The sequence below is a fragment of the Cyanistes caeruleus genome, chromosome 7 (assembly GCF_971803275.1).
Source record: "Cyanistes caeruleus chromosome 7, bCyaCae1.hap1.1, whole genome shotgun sequence".
Taxonomy (NCBI): Eukaryota; Metazoa; Chordata; class Aves; order Passeriformes; family Paridae; genus Cyanistes; species Cyanistes caeruleus.
Genome location: NC_141707.1, coordinates 8,655,179 through 8,668,292, shown reverse-complemented (window position 1 = coordinate 8,668,292; position 13,114 = coordinate 8,655,179). Strand labels below are relative to the sequence as shown.

General features: G+C 40.5%; 1 protein-coding gene and 1 long non-coding RNA gene across 2 annotated transcripts; both read right to left on the bottom strand.

Moving 5' to 3' along the window:
* Positions 1–302: 302 nt before the first annotated feature.
* Positions 303–2,124, bottom strand: LOC147652170 (uncharacterized). Its single transcript, XR_015288836.1, has 2 exons — positions 1,924–2,124; positions 303–1,345 (listed from the first exon to the last, which is right to left on the bottom strand). It is a non-coding gene; the product is annotated as an uncharacterized LOC147652170 (long non-coding RNA).
* Positions 2,125–3,275: 1,151 nt separating this feature from the next.
* On the bottom strand, positions 3,276–13,038 carry NUP35 (nucleoporin 35). Its single transcript, XM_086896088.1, has 9 exons — positions 12,364–13,038; positions 11,445–11,615; positions 9,357–9,484; positions 7,670–7,730; positions 6,565–6,706; positions 6,125–6,194; positions 5,906–6,034; positions 3,923–4,090; positions 3,276–3,572 (listed from the first exon to the last, which is right to left on the bottom strand). The coding sequence occupies exons 1-9, from the start codon at positions 12,500–12,502 to the stop codon at positions 3,495–3,497; spliced, it is 1,086 nt and encodes a 361-aa protein (XP_086752214.1). The 5' UTR covers positions 12,503–13,038; the 3' UTR covers positions 3,276–3,494.
* Between the last annotated feature and the right edge of the window lie 76 nt (positions 13,039–13,114).

Sequence of the window (13,114 nt, the reverse complement as noted above, 5' to 3'; positions counted from 1 at the left end):
AACATTGTTGAATTAAAGGTCTTGCTGAACACACTGAAGGTCAGCAGTAAGACAAAGATTTGGATTTTAGAAGAGCCAACTTCAGTATTTTCTGAATCCAGCTGAGAGGGATTCCGTGGCAATCATCCACTGAGGGCAAAGGAACTTGGAATACTGGAAGTTATTCAAGAATAGCTTCCTTGAAAGCACAGCAGTGCTCCTTTCCCTAAACAAGGTGTTATAAATACACATTATAATATTGGCTTTTCGCAAAATATTGGAATGGATGTTATATATATGTTAAAGTAACTTTGCTATAGTTGTTTTTGTTTTTTTTTCTATTAACAAAACTTAGGCAGAGTAGTAGAATAGCTGATAGTTATGCTTGAACTGCCTGCTTAGTTAGGATAACATCCAATGGACATATGATGAAGACCCCTGCTTCCTTCTTCCATCTGAAGAAAGTATGGACACCAAAACCCAAACTGGAGGTGATAATAAGAATGGACTAAAACCACAGCCAAAAAATGCACATGCTCTAAAAAAAGGCTGTCCTGAGGAAGAGTCATGTAAAATAGTTCTTAGAATATGTAAATTAATTTGAAGAAAAGTTTAAATATGTATAATTGCTTATGGATATGCAATAGGCTGATGCAACAGAAACAGTATATAAAGAGTGTCTCCAAAATAGTAGGTGTGCTCTTGGCAGAACACCCGGCTGTTAATCTTTGCTTTATCCTTGTCTCCTATTATCTCTTATTAAAACTTTCAACTTTTACCAGGAAGTAAATCTCGTTTTTCACAAGGGAAAGGAAGAGGGCAGAGACCACCCTGATTTACAGTGAGCTTTGGGTATACTCAAAATTAAACCAAAGAGGCAGCAGCACAGGGGCTGAGGCTCAGACACATGACCACCCACTGAACTGAGCACTGTGAGGCAGTGCTGGGATCCTGGGTGTGGTTCTGGTCCCCACACAACTGAGGAATCACAGTTCCTGCCTCATACACAGTCAGAAACCAAAGTGAGACCAGTGGGAAGAGACCATGCCAGTCTCTCTTGGCTGCTAAACAGCTGCTGCTTCTTCCTCTACCTGTGCTTGCTGACCCCAGAGCCAGAGCCAGGTCATGCTCTATTGTCCAAAGACTGTTCAGAACAGGCATGAAAAGTGCCCCGTGCACAGTGGAGAGACCTGGAAGGACAAGAGCATCTAACCCAAATCTATCCTTTTTCAGTTTAAATATGTGGCTTTCTCCAGCAAGAAGGAGCTCCTCTGTCAGTGCCTGTTCTACTTGCTGCCTTTGGGCCATCTAATGTTGGGAAAAGGAATTTGCACCAATTCCAGAGTCTGCAATAAAAATAAGGATACTGAATTTGGGACTGAAGAGTTGGTGTGATGACTATATAAGGCTAAGATGGAGTCCTAAAACTTTGTATGCTGTGATGTTTGCTCATCATCTCAGCAGCTGAGAACTTGAATGCAATTGCAGTTTTGCTCTTAGCTCTGGGAATCGCAGAATCCCAGAGCAGTTTTTGTTGGAAGGTATTTTAAAGATCCTGTATTCCAGTTGCCTGTCTATGGGCAGGGACATCTTCCATTAGAATTGGAAGAATTGGACTAATCCATCTTTACCTTCCCTCCTCTGGATTTTGATCCAATGTGAAAATATCAGCTGGTTAAATTTTGTAGCTCACAGAAGTAGAAACAGGAGTTTCCAATGGGAACAGGAGTTTCCCAATATCCCATCTAAACCCACCCTCTGGCAGTGGGAAGCCATTCCCCCTGTCACTCCAGGCTTTTGCCCAAGGCTCCTCTTGGAGCCCCTTTGGACACTGGAACAGCTCTAAGGGCTCCCTGGAGCCTTCTCCAAGCTGAACATTCACAGTTCTCCCAGACTATCAGTGTAATGTTCCAGTTCTTGGACCACTTCCTGGCCCTTTCTTACCTCCTCTGGACTCCCTTGAGGTCCTCTCCATCCATCCCAAGATGAATTGTCTTGTTGGCTGTGCAGCTTCTAGGCTAGAATCTTCTCTGTGGGACCAGCTGCTAAACTTTTCTAGTTTTGTAACTGGACTCTGTGAGCCTGAAAGTTCATGAGGATCCATGGAGCTGAGCACACAGAACTGTGTCTGATGCCCTTTATAAGCTGCAACCAAAGTAATAACCAATACAATTGAAAGGATATGCCAGCAAGTTAGAAAAAGGCATCTCAAAAATCACTAAATCTGAGGTAGAAACATGACTTCTCACTAGGGGGTTTTACTCAGGGCTGTGTCAGTAGCACTTGAAGGATATTAGGCATGCTTCTGGTCTACTTTTTCAATCTCATTTCATCCAATGAAGAAGCAGCATGAAGAAAGGCATGGAAATGTGTATAACTGGAAATTTACCTGGCCAACATGCTACTGACTGAGACTAAAAGGCTGATGTTGACCCACACTAACACAGACACAAAATCACAAAAAGGAATAGTGGCCTGTAGTTTCCAAAGTATAACAGAAAAAATTTCTCTTTCCAGATGAAAGGGCCTATAATTACTTGAGAGTCTCATCTCCAAAACTTCAAAGGAGAAAAGTTTGATTTAGAAAATAAAACTATGAAAATCAATTGGCATTCAGCCAATTTTGAAAGTTTGAAATTTTCTCAAACACCTTTTGAAATGAAAGAAGCTACTACATTCATTGACACACTGCATTTTTCACTTCAGCTATTTCAAATAAAAATTTTATAGCTGAGAATGCTACAGTTTGTTACCTGTTAAGTGCACAATGGTATAAAATATCCTTATAGGTTGAATCCTGGTTGGTAAATGGTTTGAATCCTACTTTGGTAAAATCAGCAGCACCTGCTCTGCCAATAACACTTCAATAAACTTAGGCAACAACATATTTATCAGTTAAGAGTACTGCTAATAGTTTTTCCTAACAGAACTCATACTTGTTTAAAAAAAAAATCTAAGAAAAGAAACTTAATTTTTATTAATGAAACAAAGAGTTAAAAGGTTGCTATGACATTTAGAATAGTATGCCAGAGGTGATTGTAAAACAGCAACAAATCTCAATTTTAAATAATTCACACATACTAATAACATGCCCTGTCCCTGGTAGATAGCTCTGCATAGTGTTCCTCCTGCAAGTCACCAATCACCTTTCCAGAGGGGGAAAAAATTAAAGACATCAGTAAATTTAGCTGCCAATTTAAGCATTTCCAACTTACTGTGAAGTAATTCACAGAAAGCAATTACAGAGGAAAAGTCAGTGCTGACATTTTTTCACAATCATGCCATCAGAGCAGAAATGGGGAAAAAGCACTTTTATTTACACTTACTCAGTTTGTAAAACCATGTGTACACTGCCATCATTTAAAGTGCAAGCTACATGTCTTCTGAATAAACTGAAGGCATAACAGGTGCTCTGTAAGATAAAATACTGCCACCAGTAGTTATACAACTAACTACAAGTGCCAGTAGTATAGTTCAAACCCTGACCAGCTTAGTGTGTTACTCCCTCTTGTGTATTACCAGCCAAAAACATATTCCATTGCTTTAGATACGATACTTTCATCTTTCCTTGGAGTTTGTCTGTCAGAAACCACCTAGAAGGCAGGGAGAAAAACAGAAAGAGAAAACACAGAATCAGTTAACATGTAGTTAATAGTTTTTACACCAACCATTTACTTCTTTTTTCCTAAGTGCTATTATATTTTGACAAAATATGTTTGAAATATTTTCAAAACAAGCCCTTAATTTCTGGAAAAGTGAAAAGTCATTAACTTAGTACTTTTTATTATTATTTTAGAGACTGAACAGACTGAGCTTGTACTTGAACCACATTGTTAAAGAACTGACAGCAAAAGGTAAGGTCACATTGAAGTTAATGTGTGTACAGCCTCAAAGAGCTAAGGGAAGACAACACAAAAACACGTTTCTGTTTCCCTCAAAATACCTGATAGTCACTAGTGGAAGCCTTATATGCTGTTGCAAGAGGTCTCATTGTAGAAATCCTTGCAGTATTATTTGCAGGTTGTATTGGTGTGCCAGCAGATTTTGTAGGCGGAGTGAAAATCGAAGACATCGGGGATGTAGAGCTTCTTTCAAAGTTTTCCATCACACTCTTAAATAGAGGGTTAATATAATGTAAACAAACACTGAAAAGCAGTATTCCAACCTTTATTGTCTAAAATTATCTACTATTAACATTTTTTTTAATAAAACATGGATCCCAAAAGATAAAAGGTGTACCAGTACAGAACATACAGGTACACATGACCAGCGAGCGTTTTCCTCACTGCAGTCATGTTGAATTATGCCATTGCAAAGTAGTGGAAGGTTGAAATCTGTTTACTGTCTGTACTAAATGTCAACCAAGTTTGAAACAATGTAGAGGAAATACACTGTATGACTTGCAGTAAGCTTCAAGGCTCCATTTTGTGAGCCTGTGTTTAGAAAGGAATGCATGTAGAATGGAAGAGGTGGCAAGTAACTTGATGGGAACCACAAGTTCTTCAACAAACCAGAGAAAACAAGATGGTAAATAAGAACCTGCCTGGGGAGATGTGATTTGGTGGATTTAGACTCAGTGGAGCATAGGATTCAACCAGGCTAAAGACAGCAAAAATTCAGCAGCACATTTGGTAGACGAGCACTTTCCAAAATAAACACTAGGACTGGTGTACACTATGGATGGCAGCTGACTCTCTGCTTAGCACAAGGGGAACCCATGGAACTAATACTTTTAAATCAGAAGCCTAAGCACTGATGTCAAATCCATCATATCTCGTTTTCAATTCCAGGAAAGTCTTACCAAAACAAATCCTTCAATGGATTAGTCTCCTGAAATCTTTTGCCTCCAAAAACACAAATTAATGACTATGGGTTTATTTATTGGTATATGAAAGTGAATACTATCCACAAAGACATAATGAGAATTCAAAAGCAATGAAAATCAGATGCCTGGCGATTATAAGTCTTAGATCATTACTTCTAGAGCTTCAGCTTACCGACCATTCATTGATAAAAACTGGACAGCAAAATATTAAAAAGGCTTGGATGGACCACCAGCAGAAGTCCACAGAGAAAAAGGCCGCAGAATTACTTGTTTCTTAATTTTATTGAGTGTAAGAAATGTTTCAGACTGCTAAAACTTCAGTAATGCAAGTTTAATTTCTAGGGCTGCCTTCTCAGAACAGCTTAGAAAGCTTATATTACTCTTTAGTATTGTGTATCCTTAAAGGAGACAAAAAAATAATCTGTGCACTATAGAAGAATGACTGTTATTTGCTTAAGCTAATGTACAGTACCCAGTGCAAAGCACTGCAAGAATTACAGGTCAAGATATTGCCTTGCAATATTGCCAATACCTAGACAATAATAGCTCATGTTAATATTAAAACTACAAGACAGCCATGTCTACCCCTAACTGCTTCTTACAAGAGACTGACACGTTTTCCTAGGGGAAGCTGGGAGAACAGGATTGGGATTTTCTTGCTAACAAATTTTCAAAGAATTAAGATAAATCCAAGAGCCAGAAGCACATAGTCACATAACAAATAGAGAGGTACAATTAGGCACAGCAATAATCTTAATCTGCCATTAGGTATCTACTGCAGGCCCTAAATGCCACAAATTACAGTCAGAAAATTTATCTCAATTGTCTCATATTATGGTTTCACTTCCTTGTCTTGTACAGCAATATAATGTGCATTGCAACTTCCAAGGAGCACAGAGATTGCCCATAGTGATCCTTCTCAGCAGATGATGTTGACAAATACTTAAGAAAAAACTTATATAAATGTGTAACAGACTATATAGATGAACTACCTACAATTTTCAATTCCAAAAGGAAAAAAATTAAAGAGATCAGGGAAAATAAAAAGAAAGCCCAAAAGCAAAGTGCCTTATATTTAACTAAAAGCAATTATTAACTTACTTTATCTATACAGGGCTTGACACCAATCATGATAGATTCACCAAAAATTCTTCCATCTTTGCTTAAGGCTTTCCGGGCTTGAAGCTTAGACTGATATCGAATATGCATCCAGTTTCCTGTGTTGGACATCTGAATGAGATTAAGTGAAAATTGTGAAATGTAGTTTTTTCAGAAATGCTTAATTCACAATGTTTTCTGATGTGTCAAACTAAAACATACCACATGCTTTAATATGTTTCCATACTGAGCAAACTGTAGTAGAATATAGGAAGCTGATGCTTGAGGAAATCTGAAAGACAGAAAAAAAAATACCCAAAAAATTATGAGCAGTTTAAGAATTGAGGTGTTCAGATACAACCCTATGAAGCATTTACAGAAATCCAGAAGAGACCACTTTAATGATATCAGAAGCAGTGACTTGAGAAATGCCACTTTGCAGGCACTTTACCACACACCCCAACAGCAGAATGGTGTTTTTCTATCTAGAAAAAATAATGTGTAGCTCAAGTTAAGACATCTCACTGAAATGTATGTGTTTGCTTGCTATGGTTAACATAGCAGCACATACCAATGTCAGACAACACCAGTGCCCAAGTATTTTTCTCATATTCTGCAAGGACTTCACCCATGTTTTTCTGATACTTTGAAAATCAACTTACCCAAATACAGTTACCCATGTGTCATCAAGTTGATCTTCTGAAGTAAGGGAATCACCTTGAGTGTAAAAAGGATCTAGCTGAGCAGGAGATAGTGTGGTCTTCTTAGGCTGCCCAATACTTGCAGGACTGAACATGCTTGAAGCTGTTAAATTGAAATAGCATTGTTTAACAAATTTCTTTTGCAAGACAGAGTTTTATAATAAAAGAGTAAATTCAATGTCAAACATATCGCTTGTATATGGAAGAGTTTGATGGGGATTTACTCACACACAGAAAAAGTAAGGCAATCATTGTCCTGGTGTGACTTTATGATGCTTGTATCCCAAACTGCCTGTTCTGTTTATTAAGTTCTGCACTTTTAAGACTGGCTCTGAGAAGGAAGGGGGGAAGAAGAAGCCGCAGTTTGTGTTCAGAAGTGGCACTCACTCCCCCACATGCTGCTCCTGGACTGTGCTGTCTGCAGCACGGACAGACAGCGGCACAGAGCTCTCCTTTGCTTTTAGCTGCTTTTTAGCTGCCTGAGGCAGGGAAGTTCCCTGGACTGCTTTTTGCCTTTTTCCTCAGATCTGTTCAAACCTGCTCTGGACTGAAAACCCAGACAAATCCTGGGAGCTCACACCTGTGGCCCACCAGGGCCTGGGCACTTTCCAGCACCAGAGGGACTGATGAGAGACTGAGCGAGCCCAGCTACAGCCCACAGCAAAGACCTTCTGGATTTACCATCTCCTCAATCAGCAAGAGGTTCTATTGTTTAATTTTGCCAAATAGGAATGGGCCAACAATAAATTTTAGCACCAGCTTCTTACACAAGATATCAAACCTTGTGAAGATGGAAGGCAATCCATCAATCTCAGCTTCTTCATTCAATTACAACCACCTCTGTGCTCAGCTCAACACATTTGGAACAAGAAAAACTGCTTGAAACTCTGTCAGTCTCAGAATGAATAATTATTTCCTACTAATACCCATACACCTTTGTAAAGCTAAGAAACACACAACCTCTTCACAAATTAGCAAGGAATGGATGTAGCTTTAACAGTGATGATTTTTCTGTATTAAAGAAAACAGTAAGGAAAGAGAATAGAAATTTTGACAGGACATCTACCTGCTCCCGGTGTTGATGGCAGAATTCCAACTGATGGGCTCTGTGTTAAACTAAAGCTGGCCTGCATTAATATACAGAAAGAAACAAATCATTATTATAGGTATACTGCTCACATCAAGAGAGAAAATTTTCAAGTGATTTAAACATTCAGGTAATAATATTAACTGTCTGTCTTATGTTATTCCTAAATAAGAGTAAGGACAGATTTTTGCATGTATATTTAATATAAGATTGCCAAGGGGTATTAATGAAAAGTTATTTGACAATACATATGACATTTGCTTTGTGAAACAAAGTAGCTTTAAGTATCAATACTCTGAAACCCTTTAGTTTACTTTCTCAAAATAGTCAGGTCACTATTGCTACACTGTAATAATTCACACATTAGGAAGGATATTTGTATCCTAAGTTTATCAGCATTGTCACTGCCTAAAGGGTTCAGAAATCATGGAAACATAGCCTTCATTTGTACAGAGACTATTACTGGACTTACTTTCTTGCTCAACTATTTAGTGCATAGAAAAAAAGTATACTTTGAGTTTTAAATGGTAGTAGATGTTTTCTTTTTAACATAGGATTTCAATACCCAAAACAATTTTAGTCTATTTTTAGCCTGAATAGTGGCATTTCTTAGATACACGATCAAACAGCCTGGAGTACTGTAGACCTAGCAACATATGTTCAAACATTTTTTTAAATTTAATATCCAGTCCTTTAAGACACTATAGGATTCTGTCCTTCCCAGAGAACATCTACTTTCAGAATAAACTTTTCAGAAGGCAACACTCAATAGAGAGACTGCTCGTTCAGTGAAAAATGTTCTCCTAGCATCAAAAGTGAAAAAGAACCTAGCAATGCCTGATTAGTCAGTTAAGCAGTAGAGCTTATTACAAAATTTACCTTGTAGAAATTTAGTGTTCCTCTTTCAAAATTAACCCCAACTGTCTACCCAAATTTGATCGGATATCTTTCTCAGAAAAAAAATTCCTTCTGTTTCTGTAAGTGCCTGTATTGCCTTCTAGAAGATAATCACAGGAACACAAAATTATTAATGTTGGAAAATATCTCTAAGATTGAGTCCAACCATAACCTAACATTGCCATCTTGACCACTAAGCCATGTCCCCAAGTTCACTTCCACTCATCTTTGAACACTTTCAAGGATAGAGAATCTAACACTTCCCTGGGTGGCCTGTTCCAATGCCTGACCACCCTTTCAGTGAAGAAATTTTTCCTGATATCCAACCTAAATTTCTTCTGGTGCAACCTGAGGCCATTTTCTCTTGTCCTATTACTTGTTACCTGGGAGAAGAGACCTTGCTACAACTTCCTTTCAAGCTGTGAAAGGGCATTTCTGTCAATCAGCAGCCCAAAAAATTTACAAAAAAGTGAAAAGCTGACAAACAAAGTTGAATTTGTACAAGAAAGCATAACTGAGGCATGATTTGCATTTTTCATTTCCTACTGTATTGAAAATTGGCAATAACAGGAATTTGCTTCACGACCACAGCTCTTGTTTAGTCCATACAGGAACAGGTAGGCTGAACAACCCAGATTAAGCAATAGCATGATCTGAAGGGTCACCAGTCATTTTGCTACAGCAGTTTATACAGCTAAGTTTGAGAATTCACTGTGGCAGTAAGCTGCCTCACATCTGCTAAGAACAGGCCAGTATCCAAGACACTTACTGGTCTTCTTGAGGATAGAGGTGATGATCCAAGCCCAGGACTAGATAACTCATCATATATGCTTCTAACTGGTGGAGCACCACCTTTATCTTTATGCGAAGGGACTACTGGTTGTGGGGGAGACCCTCCTGCAATTCAAAGGAACAAAAGAAGAGCATGAGAAAACTTGTAATTTTGCTTTGCTGCTACTTGTTCTGGAAACTTCAATAGTAAATTCAGCCATGCTCTCATGTTGATTGATGTTGAGACTGTTTGTTTCACTGGAGGTTTGCAAAGCCATCTGTCCTACCAAGCTGTACAGGTTTGAATGTTGTAGGTAGGAGCATCACATGTGTCTCAAACAGCATGCTAAAAAAGTACCATTTAGAACTTTCAGACCTCTTCTTAACCCATTATATTCACTGTTTACATGTTCCTTCACTGAAGTTCTGAGCATTGCTGTATCTTTCAATTTTAAGCCAGGCTAGAAATCTATTTCAATTGCTTCAGAGACTAACTTGCCTACAGTACAGATACAAAAGCAAGATTTTCAAGAATTGAGATATTCTACATGTTAAAGAACCATACCAAAATGCAGAGACATTGCACGTTACTTTCACATTCCCACTTCCAAATTCCTTTCCTTCCCATCTAATTTCATATTAAATAAGAGCATAAGCTCTTGAAAGCAGGGACTAGCTTGCATACAGACATGATAAAGTTAAACCAGCTGCTCTCCCATTTTGTAAACTTTGGAACTTCCAGTATAACTGAGAATTAAACTTCTTGAAAGAACTTGATGGATCTTAACACTTTGTGTGGATTTACCCTAGGGGAAAAAAAAAAAAAAAAAAGTAGCTTGCATCAAGTTTTCATTTGCAAAATGTTTGGAAATCAAGTTTTTCCAAGGTTGTCTTCAATCCTAAATTCTGAGCTTCAAGACTTCACTCTGAACTATTTAACACATATGAGAACTGCTACTGTTACATGGAATAATGTGCATTATGTAAAGCACTCTCCCATCAAGGTTTTCAGTTTAAGTGATCTACCTGATCACTCCCTTTGGGAAGTCTGTGTTAGTATCTGACTGGCTTCCCTCTTTCTAAAATTGATACTCTGAGGCTATAATAAACCCTTCAAAAAACAATTTGGTGAAATTCACGTGATTACTTTCAATTTCATAAATATTTTCATAAGAGCTTTGTTCCCAGACATATAAGGGCAGGCAGACAAGAGTAAGAAGCAGAAGACCAATAAACCTCCAATTACAGAACGTTTTAAGTTGGAAGAGACCTAGAAAGATCACTGAGTCCTATCTGGCCTGACAGCCAAAGAAGAGAGTATTTTATTAAGATAAATTCTTGCAGTACTTTAATCAACAATCTCTCCTTCAAAATGACTAGCATGTTAACACCCTCAGACATAAAATTATGCCACCTGATTTAGTACAAAAGCCAAGATCACCTATGACATGTCAACTACTCACTCATTCTTCTCAGAGAAGAAAACAGACATACATGGGTCTAACGTGGGTAAGAACTTCTCCTAGTCTGATTAATTAGGTGGTTGAAGAGAAATGAGCATCTACAGCTAGGAAAAGTCACTACTCCAGTCCAATGACAGCAGACATCAAGACTTTAACTACAAGCACTAGATACTAATTAAGAAGTCTATTTTCAGTTTTTCTCCACCCAGTTTTTGTAAGTTTTGACAATCTGTAAGTGACCTTTCAGAATTCAAAGAAAAAGAAAAAATTCTGCAAAGAAATCAGCAGTTTGCACAAGCTGCATTTAGTTTGCCAGCAGATATCTGTTTTCAACATCGATGTATGTGTAATTGACTAGTAAAGAGTCATATAAACTGATCCTGTATTAGTAGAGGTTCATAGTGCCTTCCCTGTAAAACAAACTTTTCCTGATACCAAAACTGCCACATTTAAAACATTTATTATAATTGAATACACCGAATTTACCACTTATTCAATCAGTGGAGTTTGCATATAGAAAGATATAACTATAAAGATTCAAGTCAGCAACTGTCATGTAGAACAATGAGACAAACCAATTTTTTGCTTTCACAACAATTTTCCAACATTTAACAAATTCTAACCTGCAAGTAGGGGAGACCTTGTTTCCATTACACCAATTGAAGGGCCGTATAAAGCACGTGGCTGCGGAGTCACTGGGGCAGGTAAGTCACCCATCAAAAACCCAGGGAGAAATTGAGCACTAGTTCCTTGTTTGGGAGATGTTGGGGAGCCAAGAGTCATTGGTTCAGCTCCTGAAAACAAGATGTTAAGAAAAAGACTTAAGTGAGCTAACTTTTTCCATTGTGGGCTCTTTTAAAGAAACATAACACAAGTAAATGATTAAGACCACAGAATCCCAGAATTGTTAGGGTTGGAAAGGACCTCTGGAGACCATCTAGTCCAATCCCTCTGCCAAGGCAGGTTCACCCAGAGCAGGTACACAGGTGTACCTCCAGGTGAGTTTGGAATGTCTCCAGAAAGGGTTTGTAATGTCTCCACAACCACTCTGGGCAGCCTGTTCCAGGGCTTGGCCACTCTCAAAGTAAAGAAGTTCCTCCTCATGCTGAGATAGAAGCCCTTGTGTTTTGGTTTATGACCATTACTCCCCGCCCTGTCGCTGGTCACCACCCTCTTGGCACCCGCCTTTGAGATATTTACATGTATTGATGAGACCAAAGGTGATTTCATCATTCATTTTACAGGTAAGTCGAGTTTACCACAACCTTGTATTCTTAGCAACTACAAGTGGCGGCCGATCAATTTAACCCCGCTCCCCTTTCGCCTCAGCCCAGCGCGAACCGTCCCTTCCCGGCGCCGTCTCCCACTGCTCGCCCCAGCTCAGCGGGATCCACACTGCCCCGCCTGCAGCGGGGGTCGGCCCCGGCCCCACTCCCCTCACAGGAGCGCGGGCAGCGCTGAGGGACCCGCCGGGCACCCGCGGCCGGGCAGCGGCGGCCCCTGAGGCGGCGCGGCTGGGGGGACCCCGCGGGCCCAGCTCACCTGCGGGCGGCAGCTCCATGGCGAAGGCGGCCATGTCGGCCCGGATGGCGGGAAAGAGGCGGCGGCAGCGGCTCCGCCGGGCGCTTTCAAACGGGACGGAGCTTCCTGCCGCCGTCACTTCCGACCCGCCCCCGGCCATGTTGTGATGAGGTGGGGCGGGCGGAACCCCGTCAGGGTGGGTGTTTATCGGGGCCAGTCATGGGCTTGTGCCGGCCTGTCGCCTCACGGCTCCTGGCCAAACGGTCCCGCCGAGAAGGGGGAGGTGGCGAATAGAGCTGAAGGAACCGCGGTTACAGTTACAAGGGCTTGTCCTGGGTTGCTTCCACGGGCTGAGAGCTCAGAGCAGCCTCCCCACGCTGCCGCCCCGGGGAAAGGCTGTCAGTCATTGCCCGGGCTGCCGGCACCACAGCCGCCCGCCGAGAGCACGCAGTGAGCTGTTCCCTCACGGACACGGGGATCGCTGACCACGAACAGCGAGCAGAATTGTCTAATTCCCTCATTAACGTTTAGCATAGAATCGTGGAATGGCTTGGAAGGGATCTTAAGGCTCAGCCAGCTCCATCCCTGCCATGGACAGAGACACCTTCCACTGTCCCAGGTTGCTCCAAGCCCCTTCCAACGTGGCCTTGGACACTTCCAGGGATGGAGCAGCCACAGCTTCTCTGGGCAGCCTGTGCCAGGGCCACCCCACCCTCAGCGTAAATAATCTAATCCCAGCCTTTTCTCTCTCTTGGAATCCGTTCCTCCTTGT

Bases quoted from the DNA above. Each gene is read 5' to 3' on its own strand.
- NUP35 (XM_086896088.1), bottom strand. From the start codon at position 12,502: ATGGCCGGGGGCGGGTCGGAAGTGACGGCGGCAGGAAGCTCCGTCCCG. The intron at 11,616-12,363 runs GTGAGCTGGGCC...TCTTGTTTTCAG, and splicing joins CATGGAGCTGCCGCCCGCAG to GAGCTGAACCAATGACTCTT. The intron at 9,485-11,444 runs GTTAGAATTTGT...TTTGAATTGCAG, and splicing joins AAGGTCTCCCCTACTTGCAG to GAGGGTCTCCCCCACAACCA.